Genomic DNA, 22,622 nt, shown 5'->3' on the forward strand with positions numbered 1-22,622 from the left:
ACAGGGCCATAGGGCTTCAGAGAACTCATCTTAAGTTAACATCCGGATCGTGCTTTATAATAGCGCTTGTACAATTTACAGGTCTTTAGGCTGTGGCAGAATTCTGCAAAATATGTAGCTTCTCAGTCCTTTCTTTTGATTTTTGTCTTTATACAATGCCAGAGAACATTTATTTATGTTTTCATTTGCAGGCACTGAAGCAGGTTAGGGGAAGGGAGACTTGTCAACAGAAAAGTAACATTATGTTCCATTCCTTCCAGAGGCTGGGCTTCTGCTCAAGCCACAGACTCAGCAATCTGATATTTTACGGTCTGTAATATTTGAAAACACACTGCCAACATCAAGCCATAAAAACTGTTGCCCGTTTCAAATGTGATAGTAAAGTTATCGTCACTTGCATTACTATATTTGAGCAGGAAATAATATGAAGTGGATAAAAACTAATATCGTTTAAATTACTGTTTATGTTCATAAGGCCATCATTTCTTTTTCAGTTGTTTCCCCTATTTAATTTATATTCCACTATTTAATTTGAGCAGTAAAAGCGGCTAACAATTAACAACGTATTTTTTCCAATAATTACTATTATATTCAAAATACATTTTTAATGTAGCACAGGTAGTCCTTGACTTACAACCACAACTGAGCCCAAAATTTCTGTTGTTAAGCGAGACATTTGTTAAGTGAGTCTTGCCCTATTTTATGACCTTTCTTGCCACAGTTGTTAAGTGAATCACTGCAGTTGTTAAGTTAGTAACAAGGCTGTTACGTGAATCTGGCTTCCCTATTGACTTTGCTTCTCAGAAGATCGCAAAATGGGGTCACGTGATCCTGGGAGGTTGCAACGGTCATAAATATGTGTCAGTTGCCAAGTGTCTGAATTCTGATCACGTGACCACTGGGATGACTCAACAATTGCAAGTGTGAAAATGGTCCGTCACTTTTCCCAGTGCCATTATTATTATTATTATTTATTTTAATTCCATTTATATCCCGCCCTTCTCCGAAGACTCAGGGCGGCTTACAAGCTTAGCAGTAGCCTTCATTCTATGTATATGCCTGCTTATTAGGGCTTTCGGTGGGGCCCCAAGTGGCATTATTACAAAGTCAGCTTAATTGCCCCCAACAATCTGGGTCCTCATTTTACCTACCTCGGAAGGATGGAAGGCTGAGTCAACCTTGAGCCTGGTGGGATGCGAACCTGCACTAAATGCAGGCAGCTGGTGTTACTTAAGGAGGCATTAGCCCACTGCTCCACCAAGGCTCTTATAACTTTGAACGGTCACTAAACAAACTGTGGTAAGTCAAGGACTATCTGTCATCAGTTTTTTCTCTGGCCCATTTATGTAGCAGTTTTTTCTATAACAAATTTTGTAGATAACTATGTGCTACTTAAAACAATATCACTTCCTTAAAACATTGCTGCAAAGCCATATGAGCCAATGTAGCTTGAAATCTCACAATCAATGATTTATCCATAGAGAAATCCATACATATCCATTAATCATTATGATAGAACATAAGCAGAGCCTGCAGATGTAGACAGTTAGAAATGCTCATAATTTTGGATGCAATATAATCAGAGGCTTCGTCTTTTTTTTATTCCAAGTAAGAAGGCGATTCCTTATATGTTCTCTTTAATTGGTTTTGCCATTTCAGGAAGAGGAAAAGAACTGTCCTAGTAATTAAGAACTTACCCAAATTAATAATAATATTAATACTATTCAGTATCATGTCATCAGTATCCATAATGCTGGCACTAAGGGATTAAGTCTTCCTGAATGTAGCTACTACAGCAGTTTATAGAACAGAGATTGGAGCTAGGATGACAATACCATGTGCAACCTCCAAATCCGTTTTTCTAAATTCTCCTTGCTGTGATGTTGATTTTTGATTATGTAATTACAAAAAGTGGTGCTTTGACATCTTAAGTTTAACAGTCAGCAGTTTTAAGAATCCCTGACACTCCATTCCTGAAAATGTCCATCCATCCATCCATCCATCCATCCATCCATCCATCTTTCTCAATAGAAAATCATACTTCAGACTCCAAACACTAAATAATAAATGTAGTTCTTGCATCACAAAAAACTGAGCACACTTTCTATTTAGCAATGTTTTAGTCTCTTTTGGTTTAAGAGTGAAACTTTTAACAAGGAAGTGTTGGTAGAGTTAGAACAGAAATTTGAAGCAAAAACATTTAACTTAGATTTTAAAAAACATTTTTTCTTGTTAAAAATATGTACATGGAATTGTGATAATTTAAAAATAAAAAACTAAATATATTGTAATGTTGAAAAAATTAAATATAACAAAACAATGGAAAAATCCATAAATAAGTATAAATATCTATAATGAAATTAATTTGTTAAACATATTAAATCTGTATCACATAACTTTCTAATGTCATATTCTCATTTTTAGAGTACAGAAACTTTTCAAAAATAGGTAATGAATTAATATCCTGGATCCATTACTTAAAATGAGAACAGTGAGTCCAGTTATATAAAACTATCTTCTTTGCTATACCTCATAAAATTATCTTCTTTTCTATATACCTCAAGCTCAATCTCCTTATTCCTTATTTTAGGAATAGAATTCAACATCACATTTAGACCTTTAAATAATATATTCGATTTGTATCCCAGCTTTAAGTTCTACAACTCAAGATGGTGTACATAGCTTTTCTTCTACTATTTGCAAAATAACCCCACAAGTTGGGTAGGGCTGAGAGACAGACGGATACCAAGTCACCCAGCCAAAATTTCATTAGAAGAACAAAAGAATTTTAGTGAAAAAATCAAAGGCATTTTTAGGATTTGTTCCATGACCTTTTATTTTTCCTTTCAGCATTATTTCCAGCTGTATAGCATTATTTATTAAGGTGTAGTGTTCAGAAGCCTTCCAAATATGGTTGCATCATGGATTTGTACTAATTATAAGAGATAAGAGTTTTATTTGGGTAGGGTTCTACTTTACTTGTTATTTATACGTTTAGAAATTTTGATCTAATTATAATGAATTATTTTCTTATGTGTATTATTCTTTTTGTTGACTACAGTATATAGCTTGAAAGACACCACCTGCACTAGTGTTGCCATAGAACGTAATAATAGTAATTATACAAACTGGATTGTTTCATTGCTTAATGGTGCGTGTTTTTTATTTTTATTGCAAACATGAAATCACTGCCTTGCATATCTTCATCTTGCAAACTTCTGTTAATGATGTGGGATCTCAGAAGTTTGATTTTGTAAATCCTTGCAATTAACAAAGATCTAAATAGCTACTTGTTTGAACTTTGACACTACTTTCAAGATGCATAGTTTTCAAAATTGTTTTTTTTCTTTGTACCAATGGTGGATCTATTCGGTAAGTTAACCACGTGTCCAGAACATTTTCATATGAAGAAACAGCTACAATTAAATACTCCTCAAAACCAAGGAGTGAGTAGGAAGATGATGATCCAGAAAGGATCTAGAAGGCTTTTATGAACACATTTTTAATGGACAACCCGGTCACACTCTAATTAAACGTATTCATCATCACATATATTAATGAGCAGGAGACTCAGTTTGTCCATGGGCATGTGACAGATGCTACGGTCATACAGTGAACATGTGCTGATGATACTTAGCTCTGTATGGTCACCTCTAGGTCAGGGGTGTCAAACTCAATTTCATTGAGGGCCACATCAGCATTATGGTTGCCCTCGGGAGGGCCAGGGGGCGGGGGGCGTGGCCGGGTGGGCATGACAAAGTGGGCGTGGCCGGGTGGGTGTGACCGAGTGGGCATGGCCGAGTGGGCATGGCCAGCTCAATGCTGCTCACTCAGCGCAGCTTACTCGAAATGCCTGGGTCAGGAGAGAACAAGTTGCACCAGCTAATTTGATGTGGGGACATCTCATTGCCCCACAAGCTCTTCAACTCCCCAAACATCTGCAGCCAAGCATGTGCAGAGGATGGAAAGGGCCTTCTTCCCAAGCCCAGGCATGATTGGTAGTTTGTTAGCTCAGATATAGATAGCCTCCTAGTCTCCAAGCTTGGAAAGAGAGAGAGAGAAAGAGTGTGTGTGTGTGTGTGTGTGTGTGTGTGTGTGTTCCTTCTTCTGCCTTGACAGATCTCTGGAGAGCAAGAGGAGGCAGGGAGCAGCACTTCCAAGTCCTGCATGAGGGAGGCTGGCCCTTCTTGAAAGGGAATCCCCATTTCTAATTATGCATGGTAAGGATGCTGGCTTGTTGGAGCAGCCTTCCCTCATGCAGCTTCCCTGCCACCTTCTGCTCCTCTCCAGAGATCTTTCAAGGCAGAAGTTGGAGGAAACTGCTTCCTGGACATTTTCACCACATCAGCATCATGGTTGCCTTCAAAGGGCCAGTTGCACGTAGGACTATTGTATCATATTAGTTCAGAAGTGTATTATGTCTAAGAGTGGGGCAAAAAGGAGTAAAACCACTTGCTCCATTTTTTGCCAACAACTCTCCTGTGTCCATGAAGCCCAGAAATAGAGTTCAAAATCCCTGAAATATCCATCCAAAATTTAGCTTTTGCAAGCAATGCTGGTTAGTTCTCTCAAGGTCTGTCAGTCTGTCCTTTGGGGGAGACCCAAAGCATCCCTCCATTGATTTCAACATATTTTCCACCAAGAATCAGACTGAGCATAATGTGGTTTGGGGACCCAGGGGGCAAGGGGATGGGGCTCATGTGGGCACTGGCAGGGATGGCCCCTGGAAAAGGAGGCCAGCGGCATGTGATCCAGGCTGGGAACATGCGGGGGGGGAGCAACTCCAGGACAGAGTGATGGAGCCAGTCTGGGTACTGCCCAAAATTGCAGGAGGGTGGATGCTGCCTCACTCTTGTGGTCCCAAAAGGCTGCCCAGCATTCTGCCTCACCCCCTCCCAACTCTCCGCAGCCCCAGGCCCGCTTGCACTGAAGGGCACAAGACTTTGAAATTGACAGCACGTTTTCTCCTCCACACAAATCTGGAGACATTCCCAGGCCACCAAGGCCCAGGGCTGTGGTGTTCACAGAGCCAAGGGTGGCACCTACTCTGGAACAGTTAGGGCACAAAGGAGCATCTGGGGATGCCCCAGTATGACTCCTGCTGAAAGAAAGTTGGCAGCAGTGTCCCTGAGGGGCAGGCAGGGTGGCAAAAACATTTTTTAGCGCTCAGCTCTACTATACCACCCAGACCCCAGCCTGTAAAAAATCAGACTCTGCCTCCGGCTGCAGCTTTTCCTCCAATTGGTCCCGCTTTCCCTGCACAGACCAAATGGGAGATCCACTCCAGGTTTTCCAGCCAGCCCGCCCAGTTCCTGAGTCCAAGGCTTCCTTAGAGCTAAGCAGCTGCTCTCCGCCTGCCTTTCAAGTTGGGATAGACTGCAGCTGCTCTTCAACTTTAGAAGGAAAAACATCCAGACCCCAACCTGTAAAAAATCACAGACTCTGCCTCTGGCTGCAGCTTCTCCTCCAATTGGTCCCGCTTTCCCTGCACAGACCAAATGGGAGATCCACTCCAGCTTTTCCAGCCAGCCCAGCAGAGGAGCCATCTGCGGCTCTTTTTCTGGCTGCCTCAAGTCTGCCTTCCTGCCTGGGCACCTCTCCCCTCACCGGCTGGGTGTTGCTCCCCCCCCACCGGTGTCCTACCTCACTCCCTCCTACCTACCTCCTCCATCTGGTTGGCAGGAGACTAATGAGCTGCAAATGGTCCTGGGCTCCACCAGCCCACTGCACCTGCCTCCTACTGAGCAAGTGCTCAGCCAGGCCGGCGCCAAGGTGGTGGGGGCCGGACCTTTGTAATTTCTGGGAGAGTTGTGAGGGCCAGATTCAATCATGTGGCGGGCCGTTTGTGGCCCGCGGGCCTTGTGTTTGACATGTCTGCTCTAGGTCAATTGGAGATGCTGTCACAGTCTTGCCCTGCAGTTTGGAAACTATTAAAGTCTGGATGAGTATAAATAAACTGAAACCGAAGCCTAGCAAGACAGTTTGTTTGTTCATTGCAGTTTAGTTGCCATATTGCTTTTCAATGGAGTGGGACTGCCCCTGTGGGAACAGCTCTGTGAAGGCCATTACCACAACAGTCTTTAACCAATGTCATCTGTTATCTCAGTTACAGCTTTTTCTTAAGAAAGAGGACATGGGTAGTTACTCATCCTATATCATCACCAATTTCTGCAATGTATGCACTCTACCTGAAGATGTCTTTGAAGACCACCTGGAAATTACAGTTGGTCCAAAATAAAATGGTCCATGGTTTTACCTGGTGCTAGTTACTGAGGTCATATTATAGATTTTCTACAAGGCCTGCTCTGGTTACCAGTAAGTTTCTGGGTTGCAATTCAAAGTGCTAGTTTTGAATTATAAAGCTTTACATGGCTTGGTACTCGCGTAACTTCATGACTGGAACTGTGATCAGAATTGAATGTGGTATGTCCAAGGGTACCAGTGACTGAAATAACTACTACTAGTTATGTGTCTACTTCAGGAGCAGATTTTGTTGTTTATTCAACCATGTGAGTTGTAAGCTCTGTACCTGTTTTCCTCTGTACATCTTGTTAATATATCAACTTTAGATATGGTGCCTGCAGTATACATACGGCTCTTTCTTTGTTCTTTCACTTTCTTTGTTCTTTCAGTCAGGCACGCTGGCTGAAGAATTCTGGGAGTTGAAGTCCACAAGTCATAAAAGGGCCAGGATTGAAGACCCCTGCCCTAAATATTTGGGCTGGGAGGTTAAGCCAGCTTTGCTGGTTCACTGTTTTTCTGTTATTAAGTTGAAGGAAGAAGGCCCTGTATATATCGTGGATTGATTTGTTATTGTCTAATTCCTGTAGACTCCCCAAAATCTTTGAACTGGGTAGATAAATAAATTGTTTAAATAAATAGAGGGGCAAAAAACCCCACATCCCTACACAGAAGTACAGATAGCAGGCACTTTTCATGTTCTATAAAGGTGTAAACCTAATAAAACAATTATCTGATGTAACTCAAGAATTATTCCTCATTACTGATTTATTTTAAATATTTATGTACAGCCTTTTGATCAACTAAGATGTCAACAAGTGCAAAGAAATACGTTTAATATAAAACAGAATTTTAAATATATGATCCAACCCTTTAATTTACATTGCCCAGAAGCAGATTATCACATGTAAAGTCTAAATAGTATACCCTTTTTGTTTCCATTACTTGAAGTAATATTTTTCCCCTAAGGCTAATTTAATTTTCATTTCCATTGCTCAAGTGAATTATATCCCTAGTTTCTTCAAATATAATCAGAGAATATAAGCATAGTTGGATACTTATTTTTTACAGCTGAGTGATCAATTACTGTCATTGTTATGCTAATATTAAACTAAAAAAGCTGGTTTATTTCAGCTTCAGATAAATAGATATTTATCATACAATTTCATGCATGCTTACACATCTTGGCATCCAAAAGGCTTAACAGATAAATGGTCTGACTTATTCAGTTTCTAACTTTCCTAGAACTTTTACAGAGATTAAATTTTCTCTGAAAAGATAAGGGGCCTAAAAATTAAAAATGAGACCTTTAAATTGTGGGTTTTCCTGACGATCTGGTTTTGATCTTATAGGACCCTTTGAAAGGTATTGAGTTTTTCAGGAAAAAATTAAAAGATTTTGGTGTGTTGTGGATTTAAGGTTAATAAACAGTAAACAAAGATGTTGGTTAACAATATAAGTACACAAGATTAAGATAACTGATAAAGAAATCTGGTTTTAAACCTAAACAAAGATTAAATATTTGGGTGTTATTTGACTAATATGAACTGCATGTTATTTCTTTTTCATATATATATTTATTACCCTATAATATAAAATACAAAACACAAAAATAAATAATAGGAAAAATAGGAGAGAAAAGGGAAGGGAAAAGTGTAGGGAAAAAGGGGAAAAAGAAAGAAAAGGCAGTGACTTCTGATGCCCTTTGGTGCAGTAAAATAAGATAGTAACATCAGACCTCAACTTGTTACTTTTACATAATAGTATAAACTAAGCCATTTCTATAATGACAAATCTGTATATTCGGTAAAACCCAAAATCAAAGTTTCATTTTTCCCCACTTCAAGCACAAAGTCCAGAAGTGGTTTCCAAGTAGAAACAAAAGTAATTGTGTTTTTTTTTTATTCTTTTATCAAGGCAGTCAATTTAGCCATCTCTGCAACTCCATCTACTTTTGCAGCCATTCATCCATTGTGGGGATCGAAGTGTCCTTCCATTTTTGTGCATAGTTATCTTGCTGCTGTCAAAATATATAACATCAAAGTTCCATTTTTTCCCATGTCTTTTTCCATTAAACCCATAGGAGGAGTTTCTGGTTTCATCTTTATATTCATTTTAAGAATCTTTTTATTAGAATATGAATCCTACTCCAATATTTCTTTGCTTTATCACATGTCCATCATAAATGATAAAAAGTCCCTTCTTTACATTTGCATTTCCAATACCTTTATACATTCTTGATAACTTATCTGGTCTTAAATACCAATGATACATCATCTTATAAAATTTTTCTTTTAAATTGTAATTTAGTGTAAATTTTAAACCTTTTGTCCACATATTCTCCCATTGTTCAAGCTTTACATTATATCCAAAGTTCCTTGCCCACTAAATCATACAAGGCTCACATATTCACTTTCCAAATTCAAATTCAATAATGTTTTATAGACCTCAGCAATAATATTGTCCAACATGTTCCATCTCTTTTGATGGGGGGAGAGCTCTTGCCCCCCTCAGAAAGGGCCTGCAACTTGGGTGTCCTCCTGGATTCACGGCTTAACCTGTAAGACCATCTAACCGCCCTGACCAGGGGGGCCTTTACACAGGTTCGCCTGGTGCGCCAGTTGTGCCCCTTTTTGGACCGAGATGCCCTATGCACGGTCACCCACGCCCTTGTCACTTCTCGCCTGGATTACTGCAATGCTCTCTACATGGGGCTGCCCTTGAAGTGCACCCGGAGGCTTCAGCTGGTGCAAAATGCGGCGGCGTGGGTGCTTATGGGAGTATCTCGATACACCCATGTTACACCTCTCCTGCGCGAGCTGCATTGGCTTCCGGTTGCCCTCCGGGTGCGATTCAAGGTGCTGGTAATTACCTTTAAAGCCCTACATGGCTTAGGCCCGGGGTACTTGTGGGACCACCAGCTGCCAATGTCAACCTCCCATCGCCCAGTTCGCTCCCACAGAGTCGGCCTCCTCAGGGTTCCGTCAGCCAGGCAATGCTGGCTGGCGACCCCCAGGGGGAGAGCCTTCTCTGTGGGCATGCCGACCCTCTGGAATGAACTGCCTCCAGAGCTGTGGACAGCCCCTGACCTTCAATCCTTCCACCGTGACCTGAAGACATGGTTGTTCCAACAAGCGGGCCTGGACTGACCATGGTTTTTTAATTTGGTTTTTATTGTGTAAATTGTCCCGTATTTCTTATATTCATTGTTTAATTCTTTTTTAATTTTGGTATTTTATGTCTCTTAATTTTTATTGTTGTGAGCCGCCCTGAGTCCTCAGGGAGAAGGGCGGCATATAAATTTAATAAATCCTAAATCCTAATATGGATTTCCAATTCATAATTCTTTTTGTCTAATTTAAATCTTTCTTTCAATTGTAAATATGTAAACCAATGGCATACGTGTCCTTCTGATTCTAGCTCTTTCTTGGACTCGAGGATAGGATCAGCAAAATTAAGAGACATTATTTTACAAAAAGTCCTTCAGTCTGACTTCACCACCATTTCTTTTCAGAAAAAAGCTTCCTGAGGGCACACCCAAAGAGGCATCTTCATATAAAACCTTGTTTTATATATTATTCCAAACTCTTAGAATGACATGTCTAACAAAGTGGTTGTTAAAATCAATATTTATGTTATCTTGTCATACCATAAATAACTATGCCATCCAAATCTTAATTCATGACCTTCTAAATCACAGGTGTCAAACTCACCACATCACCTGACGTGTCATGACGTATCACAACTCTGAGAAGAGGAACTAAAAGGTAATAATTCTAGGTGGGAGTGCTCGGAGAATTGAGTCTCCCATCTTTTTCTTTCCACTGTCTGCTTTTTAAGAACTCTGGAGTATGAACTACACTTTTTGATTTTATTTTTTTTGGTTTTCACTTTCAAACCTTAATCTACTGGTTGAATGCTGACTTAATTTAACCTCCTGCTAGATCTTAGTGTCTTGTTTTTATGCTTTTGTTTTATTAGCTGCCGTAAACTAACTCTGTCTTTTCTGTATGGAAGCCACAGGAACTCTATGCAGTGAAAGGAATCTGTTTTGATTTGCATTACTATCATACTTTCACTACAGAGATTTTGTATTTTATAAATTTATTAAGAAAACTCTGGTCTTAATTTTTCTTAATTTCTGATAAAAAATCTCTCTTTTTCTCTTGAAAGCTTTTCTCATTTTTTTACCTTAATTTGTTATGGTGCTTTTCCTGTCTTTGAGAGGAGTTGGTTACAACAGGCTGTAAAAGCTCTAACTCTTAAGATTTACTACAGACGTATTTTGGGTTATAATTAAAATATAGTCAAAATGCAAACAACATACCAAGACAAAGTTTATTGGGAAAGCTGTGCAGAAAGAATATTTTCCAATTTACAAGTTCAGCTTGAAAATTTGGATAAAAAGCTTGATAAAGTAACAATGATCCTAGAAATAACAAGTAACAGCACTGCAACAAAATTTACAACCAGATGGATTGGAATGCAACTCACTGCTGAAAGATGAGGCTGACTGGAAAAATACAAGTTGATAGTTAAACAAAATACAAGGTATGGATTCTAAAGATTAAGAATTGACAGAACTGACCAGTGATGAACTTGACTTTTCTTAGAAGATTAAAGATGATTGGGGAATGGAACTATTATGCCCAATCAGAAAACGAATGTTAAGAAATGATATCTTACAATTCATAGACTTCTTTGTGCAACAAATGCTGTGGAAATATACACAACAAAGACTTAAAACTTTAAGGAATACAATCCAGTTGTTAGAAAAGATCCTGTTTAATATCTTAAGGAAAAGCTTATTAAGAATCAATTGAGGATATTTGATCCTGGATGGAGCAAGACAATGATTGCTGTGACCTATGGTAGATCAGAAGCTATTGTGGACTTTCTGTGAATGAAATACAATAAATTAAGATTGTTAACAGAGTTTAGAAGTTTAATTTCTTGGTTTTACTTGTTCTATCTTTTCATATATTTGACAGATGTCAAACTATGTAGTTTGGGTAAATAGCATTGTAGTAGTTTATAAATTGTGTGCCTGCTTTGCAAGGGGTGAGGAGTTATTATCTTTGAAATACATTTATCAGTATTCACCTGGGGGGACAACTTACAGTATGTATATGTCTGCTTTGTTTTGTCTATGCACTTTTTTGGTGTAATTTTGTTTAGCTTTGTTTTGGGGGTTTTTCTTTTTGGAGTTTGTATTTTTATGTTTTGAACAAAATAAAAAATTGAGATAGAAAATATATGGTTATTGGAATTAGGCAGGGTTCAAAATTTGGTTGGCCGAGTTATTTGTGGTACAGTTAAAGTTAACGTACATTTTAAAACCATTTTATTAGACATAAATACTGATAATTTAGAATAAGCAAAAATAACTCCTAAAGTCCTTTTATATTTGGCACCCCAAGAAGTGTTTTTTAGAAAGGAAATGATAGTTAAACAAAAATGGTTAGCCTGTGCTGATTTTCTGAATTTTTTCCAAGGAAAATTGGGAATTATAAAAAGTTATAAACAAGAGGAAACTTGGAATTGGAAAGTTTTATATGCTACTGAATTTCTAATATTCAGCTAATGGAAAGATTCAGGTTGAATAAGAAGAATTATGAATTTGAAAATGTGAAACCCCATACAAATATATATGATTGCTAAGATGTATAAACTCTTATTAAAGATGGAAATAGATGAACAAATTACAGATTGTATAGAACTATTTATTGGCCAAGTGTGATTGCACACACAAGGAATGTCTCTGGTGAATAAGCTCTGAATGTACATACAAGCAACGAGTGATAAATCATGAGCACATAATCATATATATAATCATATATAATAAAATGAGCAAATAATTTTAGGATACAGACTTGGACCGATGAGACATTATGTGGGGGGAAAGGGTTGAAGTTTACAATGAATTATAATCTTAAAGTCAATTTTTATAAAATAATGTACTCCTGGTACACGACACTGGACAAATGGTCAAAGATATATAAAGCAATTTCAAATATGTGTTAGAAATCTAATCAAACTGAGGGTACTTTTTTCATCTTTGGTGGACTTGCAGATTTTAAAATGAATGTACACTTGAAATCAGAGACTTTAATTTGGGGTCTAACAGATAAGCAAATGGAATCTTGTGGAACTTTGTTTTCATACATGACAGCAGCAGCAAGGTACCATTTCAGCAGGAAGGTAACAGAGTTCTGTGTGCCTCGGCGTATACTCATGCTTGTCACATGACCATGGAAGTGTCTTTGGACAACACTGGCTCTTTCGGTCAAGAAATGGAGATGAGCACCGCCCCCTAGAGTTGGATGCAACTGGACAGGAGAAGCCTTTACCTTTACCTTTTTTACAAGGAAAGAAGATGGTGAAGCTGATGGAATTGGTAGAAAAATTGACAGTCTTGATAAAAGAAAAAACTTTTGTCTAATTTTATTTTTATTTGGAAACCATTATGGGATTTTTTGTAAGAAACTGAAAGAAATAAAAAGTTGATTTTGGGATTTAATGATAGAATTATATAATGTAGATAATGTAAATTTCAGATGTATTTTCTTTATTCATATCTGTACCAAAAAAAGTCTGAAGTCATCTTTTTCTCTTTCATATTTGTTTCTTTTCTACACTTCTACCTTTTTTCTTTCTTGAACATTTTTCTAAATATTTTCCCTGTTGATTTATCTTTTAAACTTGTATTTTTATGAAAATCAATATAAATATAAATATATATCAGATTAATGTTTCTGGTGGATTCAGAATCCCTTCAATTCATGATATTCAAGTATTTTACTTATAATGTTTATATTCCACTCTTCCTCTTAAAAGTATTCACTCTTAATACTAGGATTACATTTTATCTTTCTAACGATGGAGTGGAGCTACTTCTCCACCCAAATGAACTTCTGAGCTGAATGAGGAAAAAAAAAATCAAATTACCAATCCTATATTCTCTATACATATTATTCTAAACCTTTCCAAAGTAGGTTTCACTTGTTAACTAGATGCAATCTGGTTACATCTGAATCACTACGCATAATACCACGTTACAATAAATTGCTTGAATAGCCTTAGCAAAATAAGTTGGTATTTTTCTTTTTTCCCCCAATATATGACAAAGTTGTCTGTATTGCACTACATGTATCTTCTTAGCTTCTGACTAAGTTCCATTGTGGTACAAGCACCAATTGAAAACCAACATACCCTCCATAGAGAGAGCAAATTATTACTACTGCATTCTACAGACAAGAAAGCAAAATGGAGACAATGATTTTGCCAAGTTTCCTTGGTTTAAAACAAATCTTAACAGGAATTGGAGTAAAGGCCTTTTAGATCCAAGTCCATCTCTTTCTTTCAATGAACACTTAGTCAACACTACTATTCCATTAATGCATTACCAAAAGTTAGTCTTTAAAAAAACCCACTCCAATAGGTCTGTCTTGCACACTTTAACTATGTAATTTATGTTAATTACTGACCATCTGTTTCTCCGCCTCACTATCCAGAAGGGCAAATTGAAAATTTCAAGTAACAGATGAAAAATCAGGGATAAGTTAGTGCCCAGCAGATTTAGTGAAAGATCTTTAGTTTCAGCAAAATCCAGCATGATCTGAACATGTAGATTACTAGAAATAAATTACAGTAGTCACTTATACCTGTTTATTAACTGTTTATCTACATTCCTTAAGCATTTGAAAAAATCTTGATATATTCAATTATGCAACAAGTATAAATGTTTACTAGTTATTAGACTTATGCTTGAAATTTATAGAATGACATTTGTATGTCCTGATTAATAGAATTATGTTATTTCAGTACATAAGTGAACACAAATAGAAACCAAAACATTAGCTAATTCAACTATGTTCTGCAACATATACAAAAGGCAGATAACTATATCACTCATTTAATTTCTTCCAGTTCACGTTGGTTTTCATTTTTCTTCTTCTCTGCTTAGGGCAATATTAAGTGAGAAGACAAAACCATGATAAGACAAAGCCACATTTGCCATTTATAACATTATGCAGAGATCTTGCTTTGAAAATATGATTTAGAGTTTGCATAGGTATAAATGTAAGCACTTGCTGAGAAAAATATAGCTTTTTTGCAGAACTAGAAAAAGATGAAGCTGGTTTAAGTGATTCCAACAGGTGCTTTATGTGCTGCGCAGAAAAACGGTAAATCACATTTTAAACTTCAAAGCAGGATTGCCACTAAACTCTTTTTAAATACGAGTACCGGTATTGATTATTCTTTTAAAGAAAGAATAATCAAGAGAGCTGAAGAAGCTTCTTGGATGAGAAACGAAACGTCTTCAAAAAAACCCAAGAAAGTTCAGTTGCCTCTTTGGGACAACCATGGCCTGGATGACTGAGAACATCCATACACATCAAGAATAATACTTTCTTCTTTTTATTTCAATAAAATGGAATTCAGTGCTCACTCTGGAAGATCTCTGAGGGCTACACATTTCCCGTGATCTCAGACTGGACTCTTCCACTTTTAGAAATTAGATATGATCTAGAGGTATGATAAGTATCTACGCCAAACTAAGATATAGTTGTGTTTTATATCTAGTCTGGACTAAAAATAGATGTATTTAATTCATCACTGAAGCTGAAACTGTTCACTTTCAGCATCTTTGTAAGTAAACAATTTCCCACCTATCCCCATTGACTGGAAATCAAACCAGAACATTAACTCTCATTGACACACAGCCCTAACTCTATATCTAAAGTGACTGAATCAATAAATTACAGCTGTTGCTATAGTTGCCAAAGTTATGATCAAAAATTATCCCAATTTTTATAAAAAAATATATGACAATATTATCGTCATAGATATTGATTACAGTTCTTGAAGCTAATTGCATGTGTAAGTGAATAAAATAAGTTAGTGTGTATGTATATACATATGAGCATGCTTTGGACTCAAGAGTCTTTAATATGTTTCTTTTAGCATCTAAGGTTCTTGTAACACACTATCACATCCAAACCATAGAGCAGGGATGTCAAACTGCCAGCCCATGAGCCGGATGCATCATAGCAAAACTGCGCCCACCCCCATTGCCGGCAATGGCAAAAAAGTCACAATATGTCGCTACACATCACGTGACATTGAGAGTTTGACACCCTTGCTATAGAGCATGCAACCAACAGAAGCAACATACCATAAAAAAAACCTCCAAGTAATTTTGCTAATATTTGAAATCAAGTTAACTCGGTGAAACTTAAGTCCATTTAACTTTCTAGGTTGAATTATAAACTTGTTTTTCTTTTCCAATGTCCAATTGTATTTCACTTATTTTACTGTTGAATTATTAGACAGCTTATTTTTAGTTAGCTATTAATCTGTTTTGGCTATGACCCAAAGTGCTGACTGCTTTTATTTCGTTTTCCAGTTCACTGAACTTATCTCTGTATAGCTCAACCAATTACAGAATGGGTTCTGACATGACCATTTCTGTCTTAAAAGCCATTATATAGTCCATTGACTGAAATGATTTAATATTAACAAAACTGATTGCAAAAGTAGACTTTGGAACATGTATTGAAACATACATAAAGACTGAATATTCAGGTTATTGCCCACTTCATTGTATCACAAACAGAAATAAAGGAAAATACACATGAAAATACTGGAGAATTCACACCATGTATGTTTTTGCTTACAAAAATAAATAGAAGTCTGAATTTATGTTAGATAATCAATGGAATAAGAAATAAAAGAACCTCCTGTATATATAGTAGAGCAAGGATATCCACTATGCATAGCTAATTATAATTCAATTAAATAATTCAACCATTATTAGTATTCACATTTGGCATATATACTTGATCATGATGGGTAAAATCTATTTCTGTTATAATAAAAAGATATACAAAAGATTTCAAAACTGTGCAAGGTTTACATGTTAAGTTTGCAATTTGACAAATACTTACCTTAGAATTACTCTTTGAGCATAACTTATGAGCTTTGTGCGTTAATTTGACCAATGTCTCTTTATTTGCAGTAATATTAAAACAGCTTAATATGCTACAAATTGATTAACAAAATCCTAATTTGTTCCTTCATTAAGACTATACCTGTGTAATATCCATCATTATTCTTTCAAAGGCACAGAGAGTTGTATTTTAAAGGACATACTCAGAATCTGAAATATGATCTCAGCAACATCCACGCCTAGCTTTCTCATTGTGTTTGTTAAGCGTATTTACTTACTACCCCTGCAAAGATTCCTAGCGTTTATAATAATGTATAATCTGTCTTCTTTTTTTCTTTCTTTTTTTTTTAAAAAATAATTTACTGGCTTTCAATCACGTTTCTCCTAAAAGCATAACTGAGCCTGCAAAATAATAAAGCTAATAGGGAGGGAGGGAGATTGTAAACAAGAGTGGACCGACTAGATTAAACATTTCTAAAACAAGACACAGTTCATTCTAGGCTCAGCATTCTCTTCAGGGTTGAAACCTGGTTCAGGTAAGGAAAAGGCTAATGCAAGACAGACTTTTTCTTTCTTTCTGAGCATCCCAATTTGCCCAGAGCACCGCTAACTTGATGGAAGGCTGGTTTTAACGGGGCGGCTGGGCTGGTTCAAGGCATTTTCTCTGAGCATCTTCGCTTCCCATCACGAATAGAATTTTTTTAAATTCGTTTTTAACTTTTGTATTCTTGTTTTTAATCGCCCTGTAAACCGCCCTGAGTCCTTCGGGAAAGGGCGGTATATAAATGTAATAAAAAAAATAAAAAAAAATAAAAAAGTCACCTCCTCCGCCCTCTCTCTCCTCGCGCATCCTTCCACCGCCTTCTAGCACAGCGGCCACGCCTTACAGTACCGCACTCCATAGCCAAACGGCGGCGGCGGCGGCGAGGGAAAGCGAAGACGGGCTTTCCACAGAGAGCGGGCCTCCACGGTTTCCTCCCCACCCCTTCTAACGCGGGGCGAGCCGCCTTTTCAGGCCCCTACCTTCGCCTGCGTTGTTTGTTTGTTTGTTTTCCCCCCTCTCGGGTTCCTCAACCTTCCCGCCAAACCGTCCCTGTCAGTGGAAGAAACGGAGCTGGCGGGAGCCCCGCTCGCTCCGCCAGCTCCCCGGCCCATCCCGTAGAGCAGGGGTCTTCAAACCTGGCCCTTTTATGACTTGTGGACTTCAACTTCCAGAATTCCTCAGCCAGCATGCCTGGCTGAGGAATTCTGGGAGTTGAAGTCCACAAGTCATAAAAGGGCCAAGTTTGAAGACCCCTGCCGTAGAGGAAGCTGGAGGTGGTGCTGCTAAACGCGGCGCATTCCCACCCAACCTCCAACACCCCCCCCACACACACACACACCACCACCACCACCCTCCGTGCGCGCCCGCCCGCACGCATTCCCGTCTATTCGGCGGGAAGTTGCTCGGAACAACCTTCCCGAACTGTGGGAGGGAGGGAGGGAGGGAGACAGAAGGGAGGACCCCCCCTCATTCCTCCTGCCGCCAACCAACCTCTGAGGCGCCCACCCCGCTCCGTTTCCACCACCACCACCGGCTCCCCGCCGCCTGTCCAGCGCTACCTCTTTCCTCCTGCTGGGCGCCCCCGGGCGGGTGAGAAGAGCGGTCTCTTCGCACACCACGACCACATCTTCCACAAAGACACAGTCGGGCAAGCTCTCGTCGCCGGGCAGCTCCAACACCTGCAGCCCCAGCTTGTTCTTCAGCACCCCGACGTAGAGCTGGTGCTCCCGCTCGGCGCGCGCCAAGTCCACCTCTTTCGCTTTCTCCCGCCTCAGCGCCTGCTGGCACAGCGACTCCGGCAGCGCCCTCACCACGGCGTGGCTGCACCGCCCGAAGCCGGAGGGGCCGCCGCTCAGCCCTGCCATGGTCACGCCGGGGATTCAAGCCGGGAAGGGAAAACCGAAGGCGAACCGGGAGCAAAAAACCACAAAGCCCCACCCCAAAGCCCCGCCTGCGCGCCTGACTCCGCGCGCTGCCCCGGCACCACCGTAAGGAAGCGCAGCTGCTGCCAAGCGTCCCCCCCCCTCCTCCCCGAGCCAGCTGAAATGGCCTCCTTCCCTCCCCGGCAAGAGGAGGTGGTCGCGAACGCGCTTAAGGAAGCCGGAGCTGCGGTGGATTGGCCCCGCCTTGCTATAGTACCTACATCATGCTCCGTGTTCGTAGAAGCCTCCATTGGCCGGTTGTTTGGGTTGGGATACCTGATTGGTTCAAACCGGTCAAAATTACCTCGCGCCGATTTATAGCTTTGGAGGAACCTTGGAGAAACAGGCTTGGTGTTTCATTGCGTTCCTGTTCACTGGCCCATCTGCACATCGGGCAGATGCCATGCGATGCGATGCGGTGCTGGCTCACCAACCAAGATGGATGTACAAGAAGTACAGCTGTCAAAAAGATGTTAAGTTCTTCATCAGAATAACAGTTTAGGCTAAAAAGAGATTGCGTACTCTCCTCCCCCTCCCTACTACTGAAGATAGTTTGAAGGAGAGCGGGTGTGTACAAACACCACACTTGTCCTTCTGGTAATCACACTTTACAGATTGTGCTTTGTGGGGCTTTTTAATTGGAGGGGGCGGGGGAAATACTCTTCTGAAAGTGAACCGGAATGTGTTCAAATTGTCTTAATAACTTGTGAAGAATAAAAATAATTTAACATCTGCTGCATTTGGATATACATACATATAGTATAGGGACGCGGTGGCTCAGTGGATTAGGACGCTGAGCTTGTCAATCAGAAGGTCGGTGTTATGTATGTAAATAGTTAGCAATAGGCCTTGGAAGAGATTGCAAACATAGTGCAGCTTTGCAAGGTTTAAAGCGGGAAAATAAGGTGCAATCATTGGACGCCACAACCAAGGAGCGGGAAAAGAGACTGGTTGTATTGGTTACAGTTCAAACGCTTTCCCTATAAAAGGGTTGCAACATTTGACAGTTGGCAGTTGACTTTGTGTATTCAATAAACTCATTCCTTGTTAAACCACTCTGAGTCCTCGTCTATCAGAACTAAACAACTGGCGACGAGGGTGGGATAGACAGAAGACCAGAGAATCGGCAGAATTGTCGCGCAAAGGCGGCGGAATTCGAATACGTGTCAAGTCAACCGAGCGGCCGCGGCAGAATAAAAAAATTCTCCGAATGGCGCAGATTGGGTCACTGAAGGAATTTGACCCTAACTTCCCCGAGGATTGGGAAGAATACATCAGGCAGGTCGAAGGATTCCTGTTAGTGAACGGAATCACCGACGACCGGAAAAAAGCGGCGGCACTCTTGACAATCTGCGGCACACCGGTCTACAGAGTTGCTGTCGGGCTGTGCCAGCCTCAACCAGTCTCCAGCGTGCCCTATGCCGACCTCCTCGCAAAATTAAAAGTTCACTTTACTCCCCGAAGGTCCGAACTCTATTGGCGGCGCATCTTCGAGAAGAGGAATCAGAGACCGGGGGAGTCCATACAGAAATTCGTCGCTGCCGTCCGGGAAGCAGCAGTTCGTTGCAAATACGACAATTTAGAGATTAGAATTAGGGACAGAGTCGTGCTGGGTTTACGCGATGAACAATTACAGAATAGAATAATCGCCAAACCTACCGGCGATTTACAGGAAGTGTTAGACGAACTCCTCACGTATGAGTCAACCGGGTATCGCGACCCCCCCCGCAGTAGCATGGCGACAGCACCCGAAATTAACCAAGAGGGCTATGTGGACTGCGGGGAGGTGGATCAGCAGTGGGAGGAAGAGATCGCCGAAGTCTCCAGGCGATTCGGAAAGATGGCACCAAAACAACTCAGAAGCGAGGGGCCTGACCCAGGCCGCCGGCAACAAACCGCAACACCGCAAAGACCACCGACCGGGGCACAACGACCATGGCGGGACACCGCAACCAGACCACGCGACAACGAAACCCAGAACAGATGCGGCAGCTGCGGCGGCAACCATTCCCGCGCTTCCTGCCGATTTCGTACCGCCAAGTGCAGGGCTTGCGGCAAGACTGGCCACATCCAGGCCATCTGCAGAAGTCGCGGTCGGGACACCCGTCTGAACGAAGTCGATGTGTGGCCAGAGGGTAAGGTAACCCCTAATGCTAGTGGCAAGGAGACCCCTGAACCCCGGGTGGAAAGTCCAACTCTAAGGGAGGTGGCCCGCGTCAATCGGAGACGGCGGGGAAGGGGGCACAATTTTCCGGACGGAAAATTAAAAATCACAGTCCTTCTGCAAGGGGTCCCTTGCAGAATGGAAATCGACTCAGGGGCTTCAGTGTCGATAATTTCCACTGAAACCCTTGAGAAAATCGAACAACTAAGTGGAAAAAGAATTCCACTTAAACCAACAACTATCCAATTAATGGACTTCCAAAAAAGTCCAATAATCGTAAAAGGGAAGACCAGCCTTAAAGTAAATTTTAAGGGGTTTAAGGGGGTCTTAGATTTGGTAGTTACGGAGGGGAACAGGACCAGCTTAATAGGGCTTAATTGGTTTCCAGCCCTAGGAATTTGGATAGGGGGAATAAATTCTGTGATTAGAAATAAGACCCTCGAATCCGTCTGCAAAGAATTTGCAGACGTATTCGATGGATCTCTAGGCAAGTACAAAGGGCCCCCCATTAACTTTAACCTAGACCCCTCAGTAAACCCGATCAGGCTAAAGGCCCGGAGAGTACCTTTTGCCTTAAAAGAAAAAATCGAGGCCGAGCTCGACCGGCTTGTAGGCCTCGGAGTTTTAGAACCTGTTGAGGGCGGTTTATGGGAGACGCCGATTGTCACACCCCTCAAACCCAATGGGGATGTGAGAATCTGCGCCGACTATAAAGCCACCCTCAACATTGGGATGAAAAAACATGCTTACCCGGTCCCGACGGTGAAGCAGGTCCTCGCCACGATCCAGGACGCCGCCATCTTCGCCAAGCTCGACTTGGCGCATGCGTACTTACAGTTAACTGTTTCCAAGGAGGCTGCAGAGGCACAAACAATTGTTACCCACAAGGGGGCGTTCCGAGTCCACAGGCTGCAATTTGGAATTGCAGCAGCTCCAGGCATCTTCCAAGAAGTGATGGAGAGGACCTTAAAGGGCATACCTGGAGTATGCCCTTACTTTGATGATGTCCTAATAGCTGGAAAAGATGAAGGAATGTTAGTAGAGCGGCTGGAACAGGTACTGGGCAGATTTAGAAAGGCTGGGTTAAAATTAAAAAAGGAAAAATGTAGCATAGGGGTTAAATCCACTGATTTTTTGGGGTTCAGGATTGACAAAAGTGGAGTCCATCCTACCCCTGAAAAAATCAAAGCAATAAAAGGGGCTCCTGAACCAAGGAACAAGGCAGAACTACAGGCCTTCCTAGGCTTGGTAAATTTTTATCACACTTTTGTGCCACATAAGGCTGCCATTGCAGAACCTCTGCACAGACTCCTAGATAAGAAGACCCCTTGGCAATGGCAGAACAAGCACAAAGAGAGTTTCCAAACTCTAAAAGACATCCTTTCCAGTAATTCAACTGTGACTCACTTTATTGAAAACAAACCAATCTTCCTGGCATGCGATGCTTCGCCTTATGGCGTAGGGGCGGTAATCAGCCACTTAGACAACCAAGGAATACAAAGACCCATTGCATACTACTCCCGCACACTAACCAAGGCAGAGCGGAACTATGCGCAAATAGACAGGGAGGCATTAGCTATTGTGGCAGGAGTTAAGAAGTTCCACGATTACCTGTATGGTAGGAACTTTACTATACTGACTGACCACAAACCCTTGCTGGGACTGTTTACCACAGATAAACAGACTCCTCAGATTATGTCACCCAGGATGCTGAGGTGGTCCATTTTCCTCTCAGCATACTCATTTTCCCTCCAATACAGGCCAGGTAAGGACATGGGTCATGCAGACGCTCTTAGCAGATTGCCCCTAAGCACAACAGAGGAGGACCCTGCCCCAGTGGGACAAATAATGTCCCTACAGGATATTCCTGATTTGCCATTAACGGCAAAAGACATTGCTGAGGCAACCAATAAGGACCTCATCTTAAGAAGAGTAATGGCTTGGGCCATGAGTGGTTGGCCCAACGCCAACCCGGACGTAAAATACAGTCCATTTTTCAGAAGGAAAGATGAACTATCAGTTCATATGGGGTGTTTACTCTGGGGAACTCGTGTAGTAATTCCGGAAATCCACAAATCAGCTATCCTAGTTGAATTGCATGAGGGACACCCTGGAATAGTAAGGATGAAGGCCCTGGCTAGGAGTCACTTGTGGTGGCCAGGTTTGGACCACGACATTGAGGAATGCGTTGCCAATTGCCATCTGTGCCAACGCTCCAGGCCTGAACAACAACACATCCGCACACATAAATGGGAGCTAGCTAGGAATCCTTGGTCCAGGATTCATATTGATTTCGCGGGA

General features: G+C 40.9%; 1 protein-coding gene across 1 annotated transcript in view; it reads right to left on the minus strand.

Annotated features, from left to right (window-relative positions):
• Window positions 1-18,100, minus strand: part of DDAH1 (dimethylarginine dimethylaminohydrolase 1) — a gene marked incomplete at its 5' end in the record, with an annotated part of 65,579 nt that extends 47,479 nt beyond the window's left edge. The window contains one exon of the mRNA XM_081322404.1: window positions 17,795-18,100. Coding sequence (XP_081178530.1) covers window positions 17,795-18,100 — 306 coding nt within the window. The remainder of the gene's footprint in view (window positions 1-17,794) is intronic.
• Window positions 18,101-22,622: the final 4,522 nt, after the last annotated feature.

Source organism: Vipera berus (genome assembly GCF_964194415.1).
Source record: "Vipera berus genome assembly, chromosome: 3".
NCBI classification, from domain to species: domain Eukaryota; kingdom Metazoa; phylum Chordata; class Lepidosauria; order Squamata; family Viperidae; genus Vipera; species Vipera berus.